Source organism: Rhinolophus hipposideros, assembly GCF_964194185.1.
Source record: "Rhinolophus hipposideros genome assembly, chromosome: 10".
Classification (NCBI taxonomy): domain Eukaryota; kingdom Metazoa; phylum Chordata; class Mammalia; order Chiroptera; family Rhinolophidae; genus Rhinolophus; species Rhinolophus hipposideros.
This window is the reverse complement of record NC_138056.1, coordinates 2324761-2341792: the sequence shown is the minus strand read 5'-3', so window position 1 is coordinate 2341792 and position 17032 is coordinate 2324761. Positions and strand designations below refer to the sequence as shown.

Genomic DNA, 17032 nt, shown 5'->3' with positions numbered 1-17032 from the left:
GGTGTTTTCCCAAAAGTAGAATTGCTGGGTCACATGGTAATTCCATATTCAGCTTTCTGAGGTGCGTCCAAACTGTGTCCCATGGCGGCTGCCCCATTTTACCTTCCCGCCAACGGTGCCCAAGGTTTCCAGTTCCCCCATTCCTGCCAAGACCTGTTTCCTGTTTTTTGACAGCAGCCATTCCTGCAGGGTGGGAGGTGGTGTCTGACTGCGACCCCGGTCCCACAGAGGGTTTTCGGCCAAGGACGGCTGAGATCACATTGCGCTTCTAAGATCCCTCTGGCTGCGCAGTGGAAGCAGGAATCCCCAGTGGGAAGGAGGCTGCTGCAAAAGCCAGGAGAGGAGATGACAATGCTGCCTTGGGGACAGCAGCCGCGTGGTGAGAAGTGCTGGGTTCTGTGTCGAGTTCAAAGGTTGATCTGAAGGTCGAATCAGCCAGTCTGCTGATACTTCATAAAGGCCATGAAAGACAAAGTCAGGGATTATTTTAAGGATTCTGGTCAAGCAATGGGTGAATGGCGTGGTCACTTACTGGGACAAAAATGGAAGGTTGACCTTGAGGCATGCTTACCTTGAGTTAAACGAGTTTTCGAAATGTTCTAGGTCTTATTTCCTTTCTTGATGTACTTTGAAGCAATGTACAAAGGTGGAAAGGCTCATGACTTACAGCATTGCTGGCTGCCCCTCACCCTTTATCAACGAAAGATCTCTTTCATTCTTCCAATGATTTTGCTTGAATTTTATTTCTTTGACACCTGCTGGCTTTGTTCTCATGTTCCTGGCACATCCACCTTATTTTCAACTTTCTTGTGCAGGCACATTACATAGTGGGGGCGCCAAAAAAAAAAGTATACAAGTGGACACTTTGGCCAACGTTGCCCAAGCAGTAGTTTGCCATAATTGGAAGTGTCTGGACCCTGATGGGAACCACTCTGAGCACCTCTTGTCATTGCAGCAATCAAACGTGACTTGTATTCATCTTTTGTTATCGATGTATATTGAGTTTTACAATTAATACAGATTTTTCCTTTCTTAAAATGTGTGTAATTTTTTGGCACCCTCTGTATATCCCACTTATTGCTAATTTCCCATTGGTTACCCTTAAGTTAATTTTTTAAAGTTTCACACACGGTACAAAATGGAGGAAGTCACAAAGGGTGCAGGCTCTTCTGCCTTAGATTCCTTCAGACTCTACTGTCCACGCACTAAAAACATCTCATAAAAGTTTCCTGCCTGAAAAGTGTCCTGGCTTATTCACCCAACTGCCACCGCCCCCGTGAAGTTCACTGTCAAGGGGAGAGACGTTGGTCTGTGTGCTGAGCCTGCACGTCAGTGGGTGGGACTGTCACACAAGCTGCATTGTGCCAGGGGAGTCACTAATGAAAGCACAATGGCAAGCAGCTTTTGCTAACACTTCCAAATTTATTGAAAGAATCATATTTGTTTTCGGGACAAAGAAAATTAGAAACATGTGATGATTGAAGAAACCCACGAACCAGGGTTTGACACCTGCAATGGCATTCCACAGAACATTGCTCTGAAATACACTGGTGGCTGCTGGCACGGTGCCTTTCCCCTGCCTGCATTACCTGGGGCAGGTGAGGAGGGTCTGGGGAAGACACACAGGCCAGTACTTCCATGCTGAATGGAATGAACAAAACCTCGCAGGCTCAGGCTGGGTCCACACGGTGCACTGGCCTGATATCCTTAAATCAGGGACACACACCGAAACTGATTCTTTCCTGTCAGTATCTAGAGTTACTTTATGTCCATATTTTCCATAATTTCACTTCCTTTCTCATCCCTACCTCTAAACAACTCCCTTTTTGGAAATCGTCTGAGATGTTTTATCCATCCTGTTATTAATTTTTAAAATTCTGTAATGACAGTAAGTTTGGTTAGCTCCTTGGCTCAACGCCTCCTTTCTTGTGGTTTGTATGCTTATTCATCTCATAATCTTGGACTCATTGTTTTAGGGAGGGGGTGTGGATGGTAAAGTTTCTGAGTCTTTGCCTGTCACCAAATTATTTCCCCCCACCCACCATTTCAATCCCTAGTTGGAGTAGGTATGGACTGTTTGGTTTGATATAATCCTTCCTCTCATCTTTGTGGGTTTTATTCCCTTATTTTTTAGTGACAGTTTTGCAGGTAGGAATTCTGGTGCACATTGGAACCTTTTTATATAGAGTTGCTAGATTTAGGGAATAAAAACATGTGTGATCGTTGGGGCATGCTTATTCCAAACTATTACTGATGTATTTCTACAGTCACACTTAACTGGGTGCTCTGTCTGTGTTGGTGTTTTCTGTCACCATCTCCAACAGAATGTTTTCCTTGTCTTTCACATCCTGAACCTGCATTAGACAGCATGCCTCTCGGGCTCTCCCATAGCTCCGTCCAGCCCTCTATGGTCCTGCAGACAGCTGTTCTGATGTCTGTGGTTACTTCCTTCCTGTGTCCTCTAGGCGTTATCTATGGATTTAAACTCCCTGTCACAGCCTAAATGGCCTCAACAAGTTAATTATCCCCTTCTAGCTCCAGTCTCTGCGTCATGAAACCACTTTTTAATAAAAGCCATCTCACAGGAACATCAGAAGGATCAAATTCGGTGCAGGACAGAGCGAACGCCCCTTGATCAGGTGTGATCTGGACGCACCCTGACTGTACCCCCATAGAACAGGGCATCTGTGCCCTTCCTCACATATGGGTCTGCCAGGTCTGTGGCAGGATGGTCCTTCCCGGCTCCTCGTGATTGTTTGGGGACATGTGACTTGTTCTGGACACTCAATTGTAAGCTGATGTGGCGTGTGTCCCTCCTTGGCTGAAGCATTTTATTATCAATAAAGGGCCCATGACGGCACTCTGATGGTCACCCACAATGACAATTTCAGATGTTTCAGATGTTGTCTGTTCCATCCACCAGGTTCTGTAGTGAGGACAATGTAAGAGAGAGCCCCTGCTGACCTTCAGCAGGCATGCTGTGTGAGTAAGAAATAGACTCGTTTTATGGCACTGAGGTTTTGGGGATGTTTGTTACTGCAGCACAGCTTAGCCACGCTGACTGATACACAGGGGGCACCAAAAATTCCCTCCCTTTCATGACTCTGCATTAATGTGGTGAGGGGTCTGTGAGCATTCCCCAAGATATAGTAAGCCTTGCCCAGACAGAGAGTTGGCCCTTTAGTGACTCTTTTTATTGAAGTCTAGAGTTGGAAAGGCCAGCATCACGTTTGAGTTGATTCTAAGCTCTGATCGATTCAGCTGAGCCAAGGCTCCGCCCAGAGTTGGCACTGATGGGGCAAGTGACACGGTCCAGAAAGCCACAAATCAGAAGGTTCTCCTATTGATGACAGAAGAACCGATGTCCTTATACTCCTTGCTGGTGACCCACATGTCCTTGAAGGTAGAGAGTGAGCACAGGATGGAACCACCTACCCAGGCGCCATATATGGAGTAGGGACAGGTGCACACCTAGATGAGGGTCGAGGAAGCAGAGAGCAGGGAAGGGAGGGAGAAGTGGAGGGGTCAGAGGGAAGAGAGGGGGAGAAACCAGAATCAAAATACCACACTAAATTGGGCAGTCATTTCTTCCTCCCGGAAAATACAATTTCTTCTACCCTTTAAAGATGTTTAATAGTCCACATCTTCCCACCTGTAGCTCTCTCCAATTCACTCAAAAGTATATGACACAATTATACTTATATAGCATCTATCTGAAAGCCATATGTGTTTTGTAGAAAAGTTAGAAAATGCAGATAAACAGAAAAAAAAAAGTCACAGGTAATCTAACCACCTAGAGAAATCCCATCTACATTTAGGCATTGCTTTGAAGATATTCTCACTCTTGTTTCACGCTTCCTCTTACACGTCACTCTCGATTCTGGGACAGAACAGTGCTTGTGATTCAAGTCAGGCTTCCTCTGGGCTGGGAAGAGGTAAGCATCTCCACACCCATTTTCCAGGTGGGACCACTGAGGCTCTGGAAGGTTAAATTCCCTTGCTTAAGTCAGAGTTGTTCTCCTCCCATGTTCACCGACTTTCCTTAGGGCACTTCGGTATGTCCTGATACAACACACTTATTATTCTAAGACAGGAAGACAACTGCAACACTGCAGGGAAAAGAGGTGGGAACGAGGATTTGGAAAACCCAAGGTGCAGGCAGAGGTGGGGGAATATAGAAAATGAGTTACCAGATTCCTTTACCAATGCCCGCTGGCTCTGTTGCACCACAGAACCGTACTTAGCTTGGAAACAATTTGCAGTATTGGTTAAGAGAAGAAATATTGCTGAAATTTTAAGGAAAAAGAGTCAGAAGATGGGGGTGGGGGAGCATGTTCAGGGTCAGGCAACAGGCACAGAAAAAAAGCCAACAGCAGGTACTGGATCCTCCATTCCTTCCATCAGTGGGCTGTCACCCTAGATGGGTCATTTACCCCATCTGTGTCTTCACTAAGCAAACACACAAAACCCAACAAAAGGGTGCACAAAGCTGGGCTGATTTGTGCACTCAGAAGACACTGAGTCTTCTGAGTTAAGCAAAACTACCAACAGAAAAATGGCTAGACGGTTGGAGTAAGCAATCATAAAAATATGCTTAAAAAGTAATAGAAGAGAGATCCAAGATGGCAGAGTAGATAGGCACTGTGCCTGTTTCCTTCCATGAACACATTCAAATTACAACTGAATTACAGAACAATCAATCTGGAGAACCATGTGAAGTCTGGCTGAACAGAAGTCCTATAACTAAGGATATAAAGAAGCCACGTCAAGACTGGTAGGAGAGGTGGAGACGAAAACAGGTTCCACACCTGCATACAGTGGATGAGAATCAGGTGGGATATCTCAGCCATGGAGGTTCACCCTGGAGGAACGAGACCCCAGCCCCACACCGGCCTCCCCAGCCCAGAGTACTGGTGCTGGGAAGAGGAGCTCCCACAACATCTGGCTGTGAAAAACAGTGGGGATTCCGACCTTCCGGATGGGATGGAAGGCTGCGGGAAACCCAGGTGTCCTCTTGAACAGCTGCACACACAGACTCACTCACTCACAGGCACTAACCTTGGCCTCCTGCAGAGGAATAGTGACACAGGGAGATTTGCAGACATGGGGGGCAGACTGAGGTGTGTGGCCTCAGTGGGAGGCCTGGAAGACAGTCAGCATTTTCCCTGTGAGAAGGTTCTCCCCCTCCTGTTCAACCAGCAGGGCGCTGCCATCTTTCCTGTGTTGAGCCTGTCCGCTATGCTTACAGCCAAATCTGAATCTGATTGGTCTGATGAGCTCCATGGTTCCACCCTGCTGACTCTGTGAGACCTCGCTCCACCCAACTCATCCAACGCTGGAGGCACCTTCTCCTAAGCAACCAACCCTGGCCTCACTGCACTCTTTCTTGGAAAACTAAGGAAGTCACCAAGCCCCAGGGGAGAAGTGACGGGCCTCGGTGAGCTCTGAGACTTTTGCTGAGTGGCTCCAGGCTCAGCACTGGCACTAGAATCTACATTAACCTGGTGACCACAATTCTTTCCATTCTAGTGACTCCGAGACCGTGCCTCACCCAACTTGTTTACTGCACGAGCTTTATCAGTGGCTCAACCTTAAGGAAGCCAGAAGGTGGCAGCAGGCCTCAGGATTTCCTTGGCTTTTTGCAGAGCTACCCCAGACCCGGTACTGGTGGCAGATTCCTCAGTTCACACCGTGGCCTCTCCCTCACACCTCTAGGTCCAGCACAGGCAGTAAACAACTGCAGATTGCTTTGTAGCTCCTACCAGGTAGCCCTCAGTCAGTCACAGGCAGTGGCTGACCTGGGCCTGCATCAGAGCCCCTCCCAAGAGACCTCAGAACCAACATACATGGAAGTTGGCTTCAGACCATAGCAGAGCACTGCCCAATTAGCCCCCCAAGTGGAACACATAAAGGTCAGTCTCAACAGGCACCAGAGCCCACTGGGGCAAATCCCACTCAGTGGAGTAAGGCCTTGCACTGCAGCCTGTAAGCTATGGATGTGGCCAAACCCCACAGCCAGTCAGCTTGAGGGTCAATCCTACTCACTGATATACCAATAGCAATCAAGTCTTAACTATAACAGGAGGGCACACACAATACACCCAAAAGACACTCCAGGAGCAGGTGACCAGGGAGACTGTGCCACTGGGCCCCACAGGGCACCTAATACATAAGGGCACCCGGCCAAGACTGGAAACATAGAAGATCTATGTAATACATAGAAACAAACACAAAGAGGCAGCAAAAATGAGAAACAAAGAAATGTGTCCCAAATGGAAGAACAGGAGAAAACTCCAGAAGATGAAATAAATGAAATGAAGGCAAGCAACCTACCAGAGACAGAGTTCAAAACAAGGTTCTAAAGATGCTCAAGGAACTTGGTGAGAACTTCAACAGAGAGATAGGAAGCATAAAAAGAGGACATAGAAACCACAAAAAACCACCAGTCAGAAGTGAAGAATATAATAGCTGAAATGGAGAATGCACTAGAAGGAATCACGAGCAGGCTGGATGAAGCAGAGGACTGAATCAGTGCCTTGGAAGACACTGTAGCAGAGAACACCCAATTGAAACAGCAATTAGAAAAACGAATCCCCCCAAAAATGAGGAGAGTTTAAGAGACCTTTGGGACAACACCAAGCCTGACAGCACTTGCATCATAGGGGTACCAGAAGGAAAAGAAAGAAAGCAAGGGATTGAGAGCCTATTTGAAGAAATAATGACTGGAAACTTTCCTAACCTGGTGAAGGAAAGAGACATACAAGCCCAGGAAGAGCAGAGAGTCCCAAACCAGATGAACCCAAACAGGCCCACACCATGACACTTTATAATTAAAATAGCAAAGGTTAAAGACAAAGAAAGAATCCTAAATTCAGCAAGAGAAAGGCAACTAGTAACTTATAAGGGAGACCCCATAAGATTGTCAGCTGATTTCTCAACAGACACTTTGCAGGCCAGAAGGGATTAGCACAAAATATTCAATATGATAAAAAGGAAGGACCTACAACCAAGATTACACTACTCAGCAAGGCTATCATTTAGAATTAAAGGAGCGATAAGGAGCTTCCCAGACAAGAAAGAGCTAAAGGAGTTCATCGCCACCAAACCAGTATTACAAGAAATCTTAGAGGGACTTCTCTAAGATGGGAAAAAAGATAAAAATTATGAATAACAAAATGGCAATAGCTGCATATCTATCAACAATTACTTTCAATGTAAATGGATTAAATGCTCAATCAAAAGATATATATGGTGGCTGAATGGATAAGAAAACAAAACCCTTACATATGCTGCCTACAAGAGACACACATAAGATGGAAAGACACACACAGACAGAAAGTAAAGGGATGAAAAAAGATATTTCATGAAAATGGAAATGAAAAAACAAAAAACTGGAGTAGCAATGTTTATACCAGACAAAATAGACTTTAAAGAAAGGCTATAAGAAGAGGCAATGAAGGACCCAGTAATCCCACTCCAGGGTATTTATCTGAAAAATCCTAAAACGTTACTTTGAGGAGACATGTGCACCCATATGTTTGTTGCAGCATTGTTTACAATGGCCCAGATGTGGAGGCAGCCTGGGTGTCTGTGGATGGATTAATGGATAAAGAGGAGGGGGTACATATAGACAATGGAATATTGCTCAGCCAGGGAGGGGAATGGGTCGTTGCCATCTGCGGTGACATGGATGGACCTGGAGGGTACTGTGCTGAGTGGAGTATGTTAGACAGCGAAAGACAGATTCAATGTGATTTTACTTATATGTAGAGTGTCAGAACAAAATTAACAAACAAAACAGAAACAAACTCGTAGATAAACAGAGAAATTTTGATGGTTGCCAGATGGAAGGGGGGTTGAGGTGGGTGAAAAGGGGAAGGGATTAAGAAGTACAAATTGGCTGTCACACAGTAGCGATGGGGATGTAGGTATAGCAGAAGGAATACAGTCAATAGTATAGTAATAACTGTGTATGGGGTCAGATGGGTCCTAGATCTATCAGGGTGATAGATGGGAGTGTTGGGGGTGAAAAGGTGAAGGGATTAAGAAATGCAAATTGATAGTCACAAAACAGTCATGGGGATGTAAAGTAAGGCATAGGGAATAATATGGTAATAACTACATATAGTGCCAGGTGGGGACTAGACCAGTCAGGGGGTCACTTCTTAAGTTATATAAACATCTAACCACTATGCTGTACACCTGAAATTACTATAAAATAATACTGAATGTCAACTGTAACTGGTAAATTTAAAGGGGGGGGAAGGTGAAGGGAAATAAGAGGTCCAAATTTCCATGTATAAAGCAAATGAGTATGGGAAATATAGTCAACAGTATTGTGATAACGTGGTACAGTGTCCGATGGTCGCAGGACTTACCATGGTGATCACTTACTCAGGTGTATAAATGTTGCATAACTACGGTGTACCCCTGAAACTAATCTAATATTGTATGTGAGCTACATTTTCATAAAAATCGTTTTAAAAAATGAAAGAAGAGAGAGAAAAACTACAGCCAGCGAGGAAACATGAGTACAACTGTTCACCTTCGTTAGTACTTAGAGGAATACAAGTTAGAACAGTCATTTGCTTTCCACCTCTCCAGTTGGGAAAAGTATTTGAAAATCGACGGCGCCCGAGCAGCAGAGCACAGGTGGCTGAGCTGCCTCACCTGCATGACAGGTCGGGGCTGGAGGCTTCCGAGGGCAGTTCGGCCATATGCTCCGAAAGCCTTGCACTGTGCACACATTCCCAGCTCAGGAAATCCACATCGTGAGGTGGACTCAATGGGACAAAAATCATTCTAAAGAAATAAGGGGAAATGGCGGCTGAAAATTGTCTCCCGAGAACATTATTATCGCAGGATTTAGGTTGTTGGGAGAGACTATTATTTTGAAGCTGGCCTCACGGGAACCTAATGGGGGATGAGTTCCTTTTAGGGAGAGAACTCTTCTCTTCTTTAGGGGAAAATTTAATGGGCTCTGTGGATGATTAAAGGCGCATCCACACCTCCTTCACCCCCAAACAGGACAGGAGAGAAATTCCTTTCAATAAAGTTACAAAAAATGGGTGTTGCCCTCAAGTTTCATATGAAGGTTTTGGGGGGTTGGGGGGTACCTTGAGGACTCCGAAGAGAGGTGGGTGGAGGAGCCTGGTCCAGAAGTCAGCTCAGCCACAGGCTGGCAGCCGATGGGGAAATATGGCCCGAGAGATGCCCTTTGCAAAGGTGGTCAGAAAACTAGGACAGGAGATCACACTTGCATTTGTCTTCCCCTCTGGGCTAAGCTGTACCTTCTTTTCTGATTTGGGGAAAGTTCATTACAGGCAACAGCCTCTGCTCCAGACGCCATCAGCGACTGGAATGACAGCTTTCCAACAGCGTGTAAATATCTGGCCTCACGTGACAGGCGCAGCAAGAGCCGCAGACTTAGCAGATGAGAAGGCAGGTAGGGAACAGTTTTCCAACATTACGTGCATGTTTTTACCATCACATAAGATCGTATGAGGAAGACTGCGGACTCAGGAAGTGCAAAGACGGGGGTACACTCTCTGCTCTAAATATGTGGGATAGCGTAAACTATTTCATACAGGGGGTGCAGTCTTAGGAAGGCAGGATGGTCTCCCGGACGACGTGTGCTTTTACTTTACACAGGGCTGCCCATCTCAGACGGGAACAGCAGTAGCGTGTGTGTGTATATCTGTCTATGCATGTGTATGTACGTACGTGTATAAGCATGTGTATGGGTGTATGTGTGTGTGTATGTGTGTGTATGTATATCTGTGTATGTATATGTCTGTATGTGTGCACGCGTGTGTGCACAGTACCAGCGGATGTATCTGCCTTCCCCAGAACTCCCTCTCGCATTGCCCAGTGACAGTCCCCACTCTGCAGGAGGGACAGAGGGGACCCAGACCAGGATCTTTATTCTGTGTTCACTGCCAAACGTCACCCTGGGTGACCAAGCCCGGTTCTCAGTTCTCGTTTGGGGGAGCAAATCTTTGCCGACAGAGCAAAGGACCGGCTCAAGGTTGGGGCGACAGTAAAGGCTCAGAGGTTGCAAGTTCAAGCGGGGAGGGGTGAATGGGAGGAGCACAGGCATTTTGAGGTGACCCGTGTGACAGTGACAGAAGTGAGGCTGACTGCAGGACGACACTGTGCCCCCCTCACAGCCATGGAGTGTACGACTCCAGGACGGAGCCTTCCAGTACAGTGACTTCAGCCAGTGCTCACAGCCTCGGTTCATCAGTGGTGACGGGTGCTTCCACTCACGCAAGACACGAGGCGCGTGTCACCGGAGACACTGCGCGTGTGCTGGAGGGGGCGCTACGCGGACACTACGTTCTGCTCTACAACGTAAAGCCTATTGTTTTCACAATGTGTAAAGGTAATTGGAAGAGCTGGTGGGATGATGGGGGAGCCCCACGAAGGGGCAGAGGACCAGGCAGGCTGAGTGACTTCCTAAAGCCGGTCAGGTGGGGCCTTCTGGGGCCCCAGGGCCAGGAAAGCCTTTTGCTTCCCGCCTGCAAGTGTGGTCTCTCTGTGTCGCCAACCTCCCTCTCCCTGCGGGGTCACTTGAGTTCATTCCTTGTCACTGTCATCTACACGCCTCTGTGCAATCCCATCTGTCCGTTAAGCACCACGCCTGCGCTGAAGACGCCACATGGGCCCCAAACTCTCCGTATCCCAGCCCGACATCTGCTCTCCGACGACAGAAGGCATCTCAAACTCGACGGGTCCAAAGCGCCACTTCATGTCTCCCGATTCTGCTGCCGCCATGGTCCTGCTCGTCTCAGGGATGGCATCTGCATGTCCCCAGGAGTTCAGGCTCCTCTCCCTCTCACAGCCTACGTCAGCTCTCCCTGCAAACCTTGTTGCCTTGACCTTCACGTGCATTTGGAGGGCGGCCACCTCCGTCCCTGTACTGCCTGCTCTGAGCCACCAGCATCTTGGCCAGAATCATAGCACCACACTCCACCTGCATCCTGACAGCCTGTTGTCCCCATCCCGAAGACGGCCCCCAACCCAGCAGCCTGCGCTCTCCTCCAGAGCCTGGCAGGATGGCGCGCGTCATTGCTCCGCTCAGACCTCCTGGTGGTTTCCAGTTTCTCTCAAGGTAAAAGCCTTCCACAGCTTCTCCGACCTTGTCTCCCCTTGTCTCTCTCTCAGCCTCTTCCTTCAGGAAGGAAGCCTCTGGGCTGCTGCCTCGGCTGTTCCCTCTGCCCAAATGCTCTTCCCCACACAGGCACATGCTCTGTGTTACTCCCTTCGTGTGTTTACTCACGTGTCACCTTCCCACCACCACTCAGACCACCCCTTCCTCCGCTGCCTCCCCCGTGGTTTGTGGCCCCTTCTAACACAGACACTTCCACGGAACCTTGACCTGCATTGTCTGCTGCTTCCTCCAAGGGAAGGGAAGCTCTGGGAGCTGGTCATTTCCGTTTGTTGGTGTTCCCCAAGCCCCTGACATGTGCCTGGCACCTCAGAGGCTTCCAGAACGACCTGTGGGATGACGCGGGTGGGTGGGAGGACGTACCTTCACGTGGATGGTCGGGGACACCAGCGCCGAGAGCTCTCTCTGCATCCGGGGCCTCAGGCCCGAGCAGGAGCCAGTACCTCCAGACAGCACCACGTGGCTGAAGAGGCTCTTCCAGAGATCGGGGCTGCAGGAGCTGATGCTGTGGAACGCGGTCATGTGGATACCCAGGCTGTGTCGCCCTGGCATGGGGGGTGGGGGGGCGGAGGAGAGGACGTGGGGACAGGGCCACGGCTGGCTGCATGCCTGGGCCCCCAAGTCTCAGCAGCCAGTGTGGCCGGGAACATGAGCCCCACCCAGCAGTCCTGGGACTCAACTGCTGGTGGTTGAGTAATACCTACTCGTTCACCTCTTGACCCGACGGAATTTACACCCATGTGCTACTGATAAGTGTGAATGTTTAATGCCTTGGTACCAATCACACGATGAATGAAAGGATTTCTGTAGAGGCAGTGCCCTTGCTCGGGTAGCCTTGGAAAAGTTATGCTGATTGTTTCTTTCTTTAATTTTTTTCTTTTTATTTATTTGTTGTTGATCGAGGTCTAACTGACGTGCACCATTTTGTTGGTTTCAGGGGTACAACTTAATGGCTCTGTATTTGTGTATACTGCAAAATGATCTCCACAGTAAGTCTAGTTAGTGTCCTTTCGTGGCGCGTCTTTTGTTCCCCACAAATGAACCCAAACATAATGAGACCAGCCCTTAGAAGATAGGTGCCTTGTGCTCTTGTTTGTCAATATTTGAGCTTCTGGGGGTGAGGTGCCTGTCGGGACCTCGTTTTTGCTCATCTGTCATAGTTCCTATGAATAACCTTGGAATAAGGACTGAAAGGCTGCGTCACAGGAACCCTTTAAGACGCGCCCAGCCCAAAGAGTGTGTGCAGTGAAGGCTCTGATGCCATCCTCATTGGGGTTCTTCTCACTGTGGACTATGAACAACACGCATGGAAGAGAAGACTTACAGCCCAGCACACTACTTAATCACACCCGACAAATATTTAACACTCCCCAGTGGGTTTCCTCATCTGTAAAATGGGATAATAAGCGATTTGGGGGAGGATTATGGGATAGAACCCACGTGCAATGGTCAGCAAAGTGACAGGCATATAGTAAGTGCTTAATAAGTGGTAGCCGAGAGCAGAGGAACTTTTGCAATTGCCCTATTTGCTACCCCACGTGGAATCCCTTCCCGGCTGCCCCAGCCCCTGCCCCTGACAGTGAGCCCGGCCGTCAGGGCTCACCTGTCCTCCCCACCGCTCACCCATGAGGTCTGTCTGGAAAAGCACTTCCGGGCAGAAGAACCTCTCTGGCCCAAGGTCGATCTCCCGGCCATCAGGCAGCAGGTATTTCTGTGTGGGGGGAGGCGACTGGGCTTCCATTTTTTCCTTGTCAAAGTCCAAAGCCACATAGCAGCATTTCTCTTTCATGTCCCGGATATATTCCCGGTCACCTGTGGTAGAAAGGCAGGGGCCAGCTAGAAAAGGGTATAAACAAAGGACTGCCACTGCCCCTCCCGTCACCCGGGAGCACCATCCTGGAGATTCAACTCCTTGTGGCCAGGATACGACAGCGCGATTGTAGCTATTTCCATTTGCATCTCATAGTCAGTCCCTCTTGATCTGAAATGCGTGTTGGGGGCCTGGGATTGTGAAAGAGAAGGTAGAACCCAGCTGTCTGAACTAAGATGCAAGTGTTTAAAAAATGTCTGCATTTACAGGCTGATACTATGTACACTGTGTGTTCTGGGGGCTGGAAAGTCAAGTTCAGTGTTGTTTGTTTGTTTGTTTGTTTGAAGGGGGCGCAGCTCACAGTGGTCCATTCAGGGATCGAACCAGCAATCTTGCTGTTACCAGCACCAGCTCTAACCAGATGAGCCCTCCGGCCGCCCCAGGTTCAGTTCATGACCTATTAAAGCAGCAGGTTTTGTTGGTGCCCCATCCCTACGTGCTGTGAGTATCGACTGTAAACAGCTCACCGCTGACCCGTCCTCTGCCCAAGCCGATCAAAGCCTTCGTCTGGAAATATCTGGAAGGTTACTCCCCCGTTCCTGAGAACAGGTTTTAGACCCAGCCCTGTCTTTTGGTGTTATGCTTTTATATTTTATCATTGTTTCTGAGCCTGGGTCAGAGGGAAGGCCCTGGCCCAGCTCAGCTGGAAATTGAGCCGACTCTTCGGCCCACTGACTTCAGACTTCTACCTTCACACACTCCACCCAAACTTGTCTTGCCTGGTTGTCCCCGTTCCCAAACGGCCACATTCTTCGGTCCTTTCTTGACTTCTTTCCCCAAGCCCTTCTTTTTCCTTGGCATCTGGGACACTGCACACTTCTGGTATTTTTCCCTTCCTTGCCTCATTTGGGTTTTGGTGAGACAGATGTTCGAATCTCACCCCTGTCATTTACCAAGTTCCTGGCTTTAAGCAAGTTTATTCTTCTCTTAAACCTTCCTTTTCCTTAGTCTTCAAGAATGAGATTAATCACCACTCATAGGATTGTTGTAAGGATGAGATGAAATAATGCACATAAACATTTTCCTAAACTTGAGGTATCGATAAAATGTCTGACTTTGTCCCAGCCAATCCTCACTTTCCCTTGCCTTCCCCTTTAATCACTGCTATTCTTTAGGGTTCCATACTTTTGTGGCTTTGGACACAGATTTCTTGCCTGAGAACACCAGAAAGTAGAAGGCAGGGTTGCAGCGTTGTTGGGGATTGGTGTCATGAAATTTACACTGTCTGGGAACCTAGTCCAGGAACTGGGTGAACAATGGGACAGGCACACCCTCATCTGGAGTCCTTGGGTTCACAGCCCAGCTGCCACACCTCCTAGTCAAGGGATGTTGAAGTCACCTAACGTTCCTATGGCCCTTCCCCTTGCATTAGAGAAAACTGTTCCCCTCACGGTGTTATATCTTGAAACGATGAGAGAATGTATGTGAAATGTTTACTTAGTACAGTACCTTGCACAGGGCAAGTACTCTGTAAGGCTTAGGTCATCATCATTTCATCACCATAATCACACCACTGTCACCATCACCACCATCACCACCACCACCGTCACCACCATCACCACCGTCACCGTCATCACCACCATCACCATCATCACCATCATCATGACCATCATCCTCATTGTCAATATTAATCTACTAAATATCCCTAGATATAGATGGGTTGTTTTTAGAACTTGGATGGTCAAGTAACCTTAGCTTTACAAACTGAAGGCTGCAGGTTAAGCAAGCCAAAAAGGATATTACACCCCAGGCAGGGACTGGTTTATCTGGCCAAGAATAACCGTTTCCTACCTGTACTCGTAAATGAGTGCCCCCTTTCTGACAGTCGCTGCAGGAGGTACAAGGTTATATCTTGGCCTGCCATGTCCATCTTCATTGTCGACTGGTGCAGAGGGCAGCCATCAGTGATGGGCACGAAGTATGTCATTCCTTCTCCAGATTCGATGGTCGTTCCTAGACAAGAGAACACTCTGGCATCAGAGAGCAAAGTGCATGGTGTCTCTTATCAGCAGTCAAGTCTGCAGGAAGAGACGATAGAAAGGGAAAAGACTGGATGGGAAGTCATGGGTCTGAGGAACCAACTCTCCCTCCACCGGGTGGAGCTTATCTGGATTAGACCAAGAGCTGACTTTCTGCACAGAAAGCTACAGCTATTTCTATTAAACCAGATATACAGGTTAGCAGCAGCTGCTGCCACAGAGGTGAAAGAGGAAGAACACTCTGCCCCTAATACCTTTTTCTCTAATGAACTATCTGTGTGGATGGGGACCCTGGGACTCTCTGCATGGCCCTGGAGCAGAGGAAGAGTCTGAGCAGTGGAGGAGCCATTCGTTTCGGTTAGCAAGGCTACTCCAAAAGGATGTGACATGACGTGGGAACACATGGCCTCATTTTGTCTGAAATGGTGCCTTCTGGAACTGTCCAAAGCTGATTAAGGTCTGGGAAGTTGGCTTCTTTCACCTGGTGAATCTGGCAACCAAGAATTTCAAATTTAAAGGAAGCAAAATGAGACGAGAAGAGTTCCACGTCTACCTAAGGTGGGGAACAAAGAGTGGGTCTCCACTCCAACTGGAACACCCACAAAAGAGGACAAAATACAGGAAACAACAGTTTTCAAGATGCTGGACATTGGGCAACAAAGGACAGCAGTCCCTGAGAGGCAGGACACAAGAAAAACATCGCTGGCCAGCGTCCCTCATGCACACAGACGCAATACTCCCAAGCAAAATTTTCGCAAATTGAATCTGACCACATATCAAAAGGATAACACGTCATGACCAGGCGGGTTTTATCTCAAGAATGGAAGGTCGTTTTAACATTCAAAAATCAATCACTGTAATTCACCATAATAAAGAGCTGAAAAAGAAAATCCATATGATTATATCCACAGATGCATAAAATGCCTTTGACAAAATTCAATATCCATTCATAAAAAAAAAAAAACCAACCCTCAATGAACTAAAACTACAAAAGAACTTCCTCACATTGACGAAGGCTGTCTGTGCAAAACCCACAGCTAACGCTGTACTCAGCGGTAAGGCTGTGATTTCCCTCGGAGATCAGGAATAAGACAAGTTTTGTGCTTGAGGTTCTAGCCAGAGCAGCCAGGCATGAAAAAACAATAAGGAGCACCTGGTCTGGGAACAAAGAAGTAAAGCTATCTACAGACAACATGACTGCCAAGTAGAAAAATCCTATGACATCTACAAAAAAACAGAAACAAAAGCAAAAACAAAAACAAAACCTACCAGCATGGATAAATGACTTTAGTTACGGTACCAGGATACAATACCAATATACAAAAATCTATTGTATTTCCTTTTCAAACAAAACTTTTTTTAACTTGTGTAAGTGTGTTTTTCCAGGACCCATCAGCTCCAAGTCAAGTGGTTATTTCAATCTATTTGTGGAGGGCGCAGCTCACAGTGGCCCATGTGGGGATCGAACCGCCAACCTCGTTGTTAAGAGCACAGTGCTCTAACCACGTGAGCTAACCGGCTGCCCCTAATTGTATTTCTATATACTAGCAATGAACAATCAGAAATTGAAATAAAGATATCACTTACAATAGAATCAAAATACTATTGAAACACTTAGAGATCAGTCTGACAAAAGATATGCATGATTCGTACAGTGTAAACCACAAAACATTGCCAAGAAAAATTAAAGACTACTGAGGAAGTATATATCATATTCATCTGTTCAAAGACTCAATGTTGTTGTCAGTTCTCCCCAAACTGATGTATAGGTTCCGTGCAGTTCCAATTAAACAAAAAAAACCCAAAGAGGCTTTTTTTTATTAGAAATTGACAAACATTACCATTTACATGGTAATGCAAAGAACCTAGGATGGCCAAAACATTATCAAAAACAAGAGACCAAAAATGTAGCACTACACGTTTATTTCAAGACTTATAAAGCTACAGTAATCAAGACAATATGTATTAACCTACAGTTACACAAATAGATGGGACAGAATAAAGAGTATAGAA

The 17032-nt window shown here is 47.2% G+C and overlaps 1 protein-coding gene across 1 annotated transcript in view; it reads right to left on the bottom strand.

Annotated features, from left to right (window-relative positions):
* Positions 1 to 1407: 1407 nt before the first annotated feature.
* Positions 1408 to 17032, bottom strand: part of LOC308504083 (actin, aortic smooth muscle-like) — a 36232-nt gene continuing 20607 nt past the window's right edge. Inside the window, exons 7-10 of the mRNA XM_081064112.1 lie at positions 14832 to 14993; positions 12794 to 12982; positions 11534 to 11715; positions 1408 to 3471 (exon numbers count right to left, since the gene is read on the bottom strand). Of these exons, the coding sequence (XP_080920238.1) occupies positions 3328 to 3471; positions 11534 to 11715; positions 12794 to 12982; positions 14832 to 14993 (677 nt within the window). The 3' untranslated portion in view covers positions 1408 to 3327. The remainder of the gene's footprint in view (positions 3472 to 11533; positions 11716 to 12793; positions 12983 to 14831; positions 14994 to 17032) is intronic.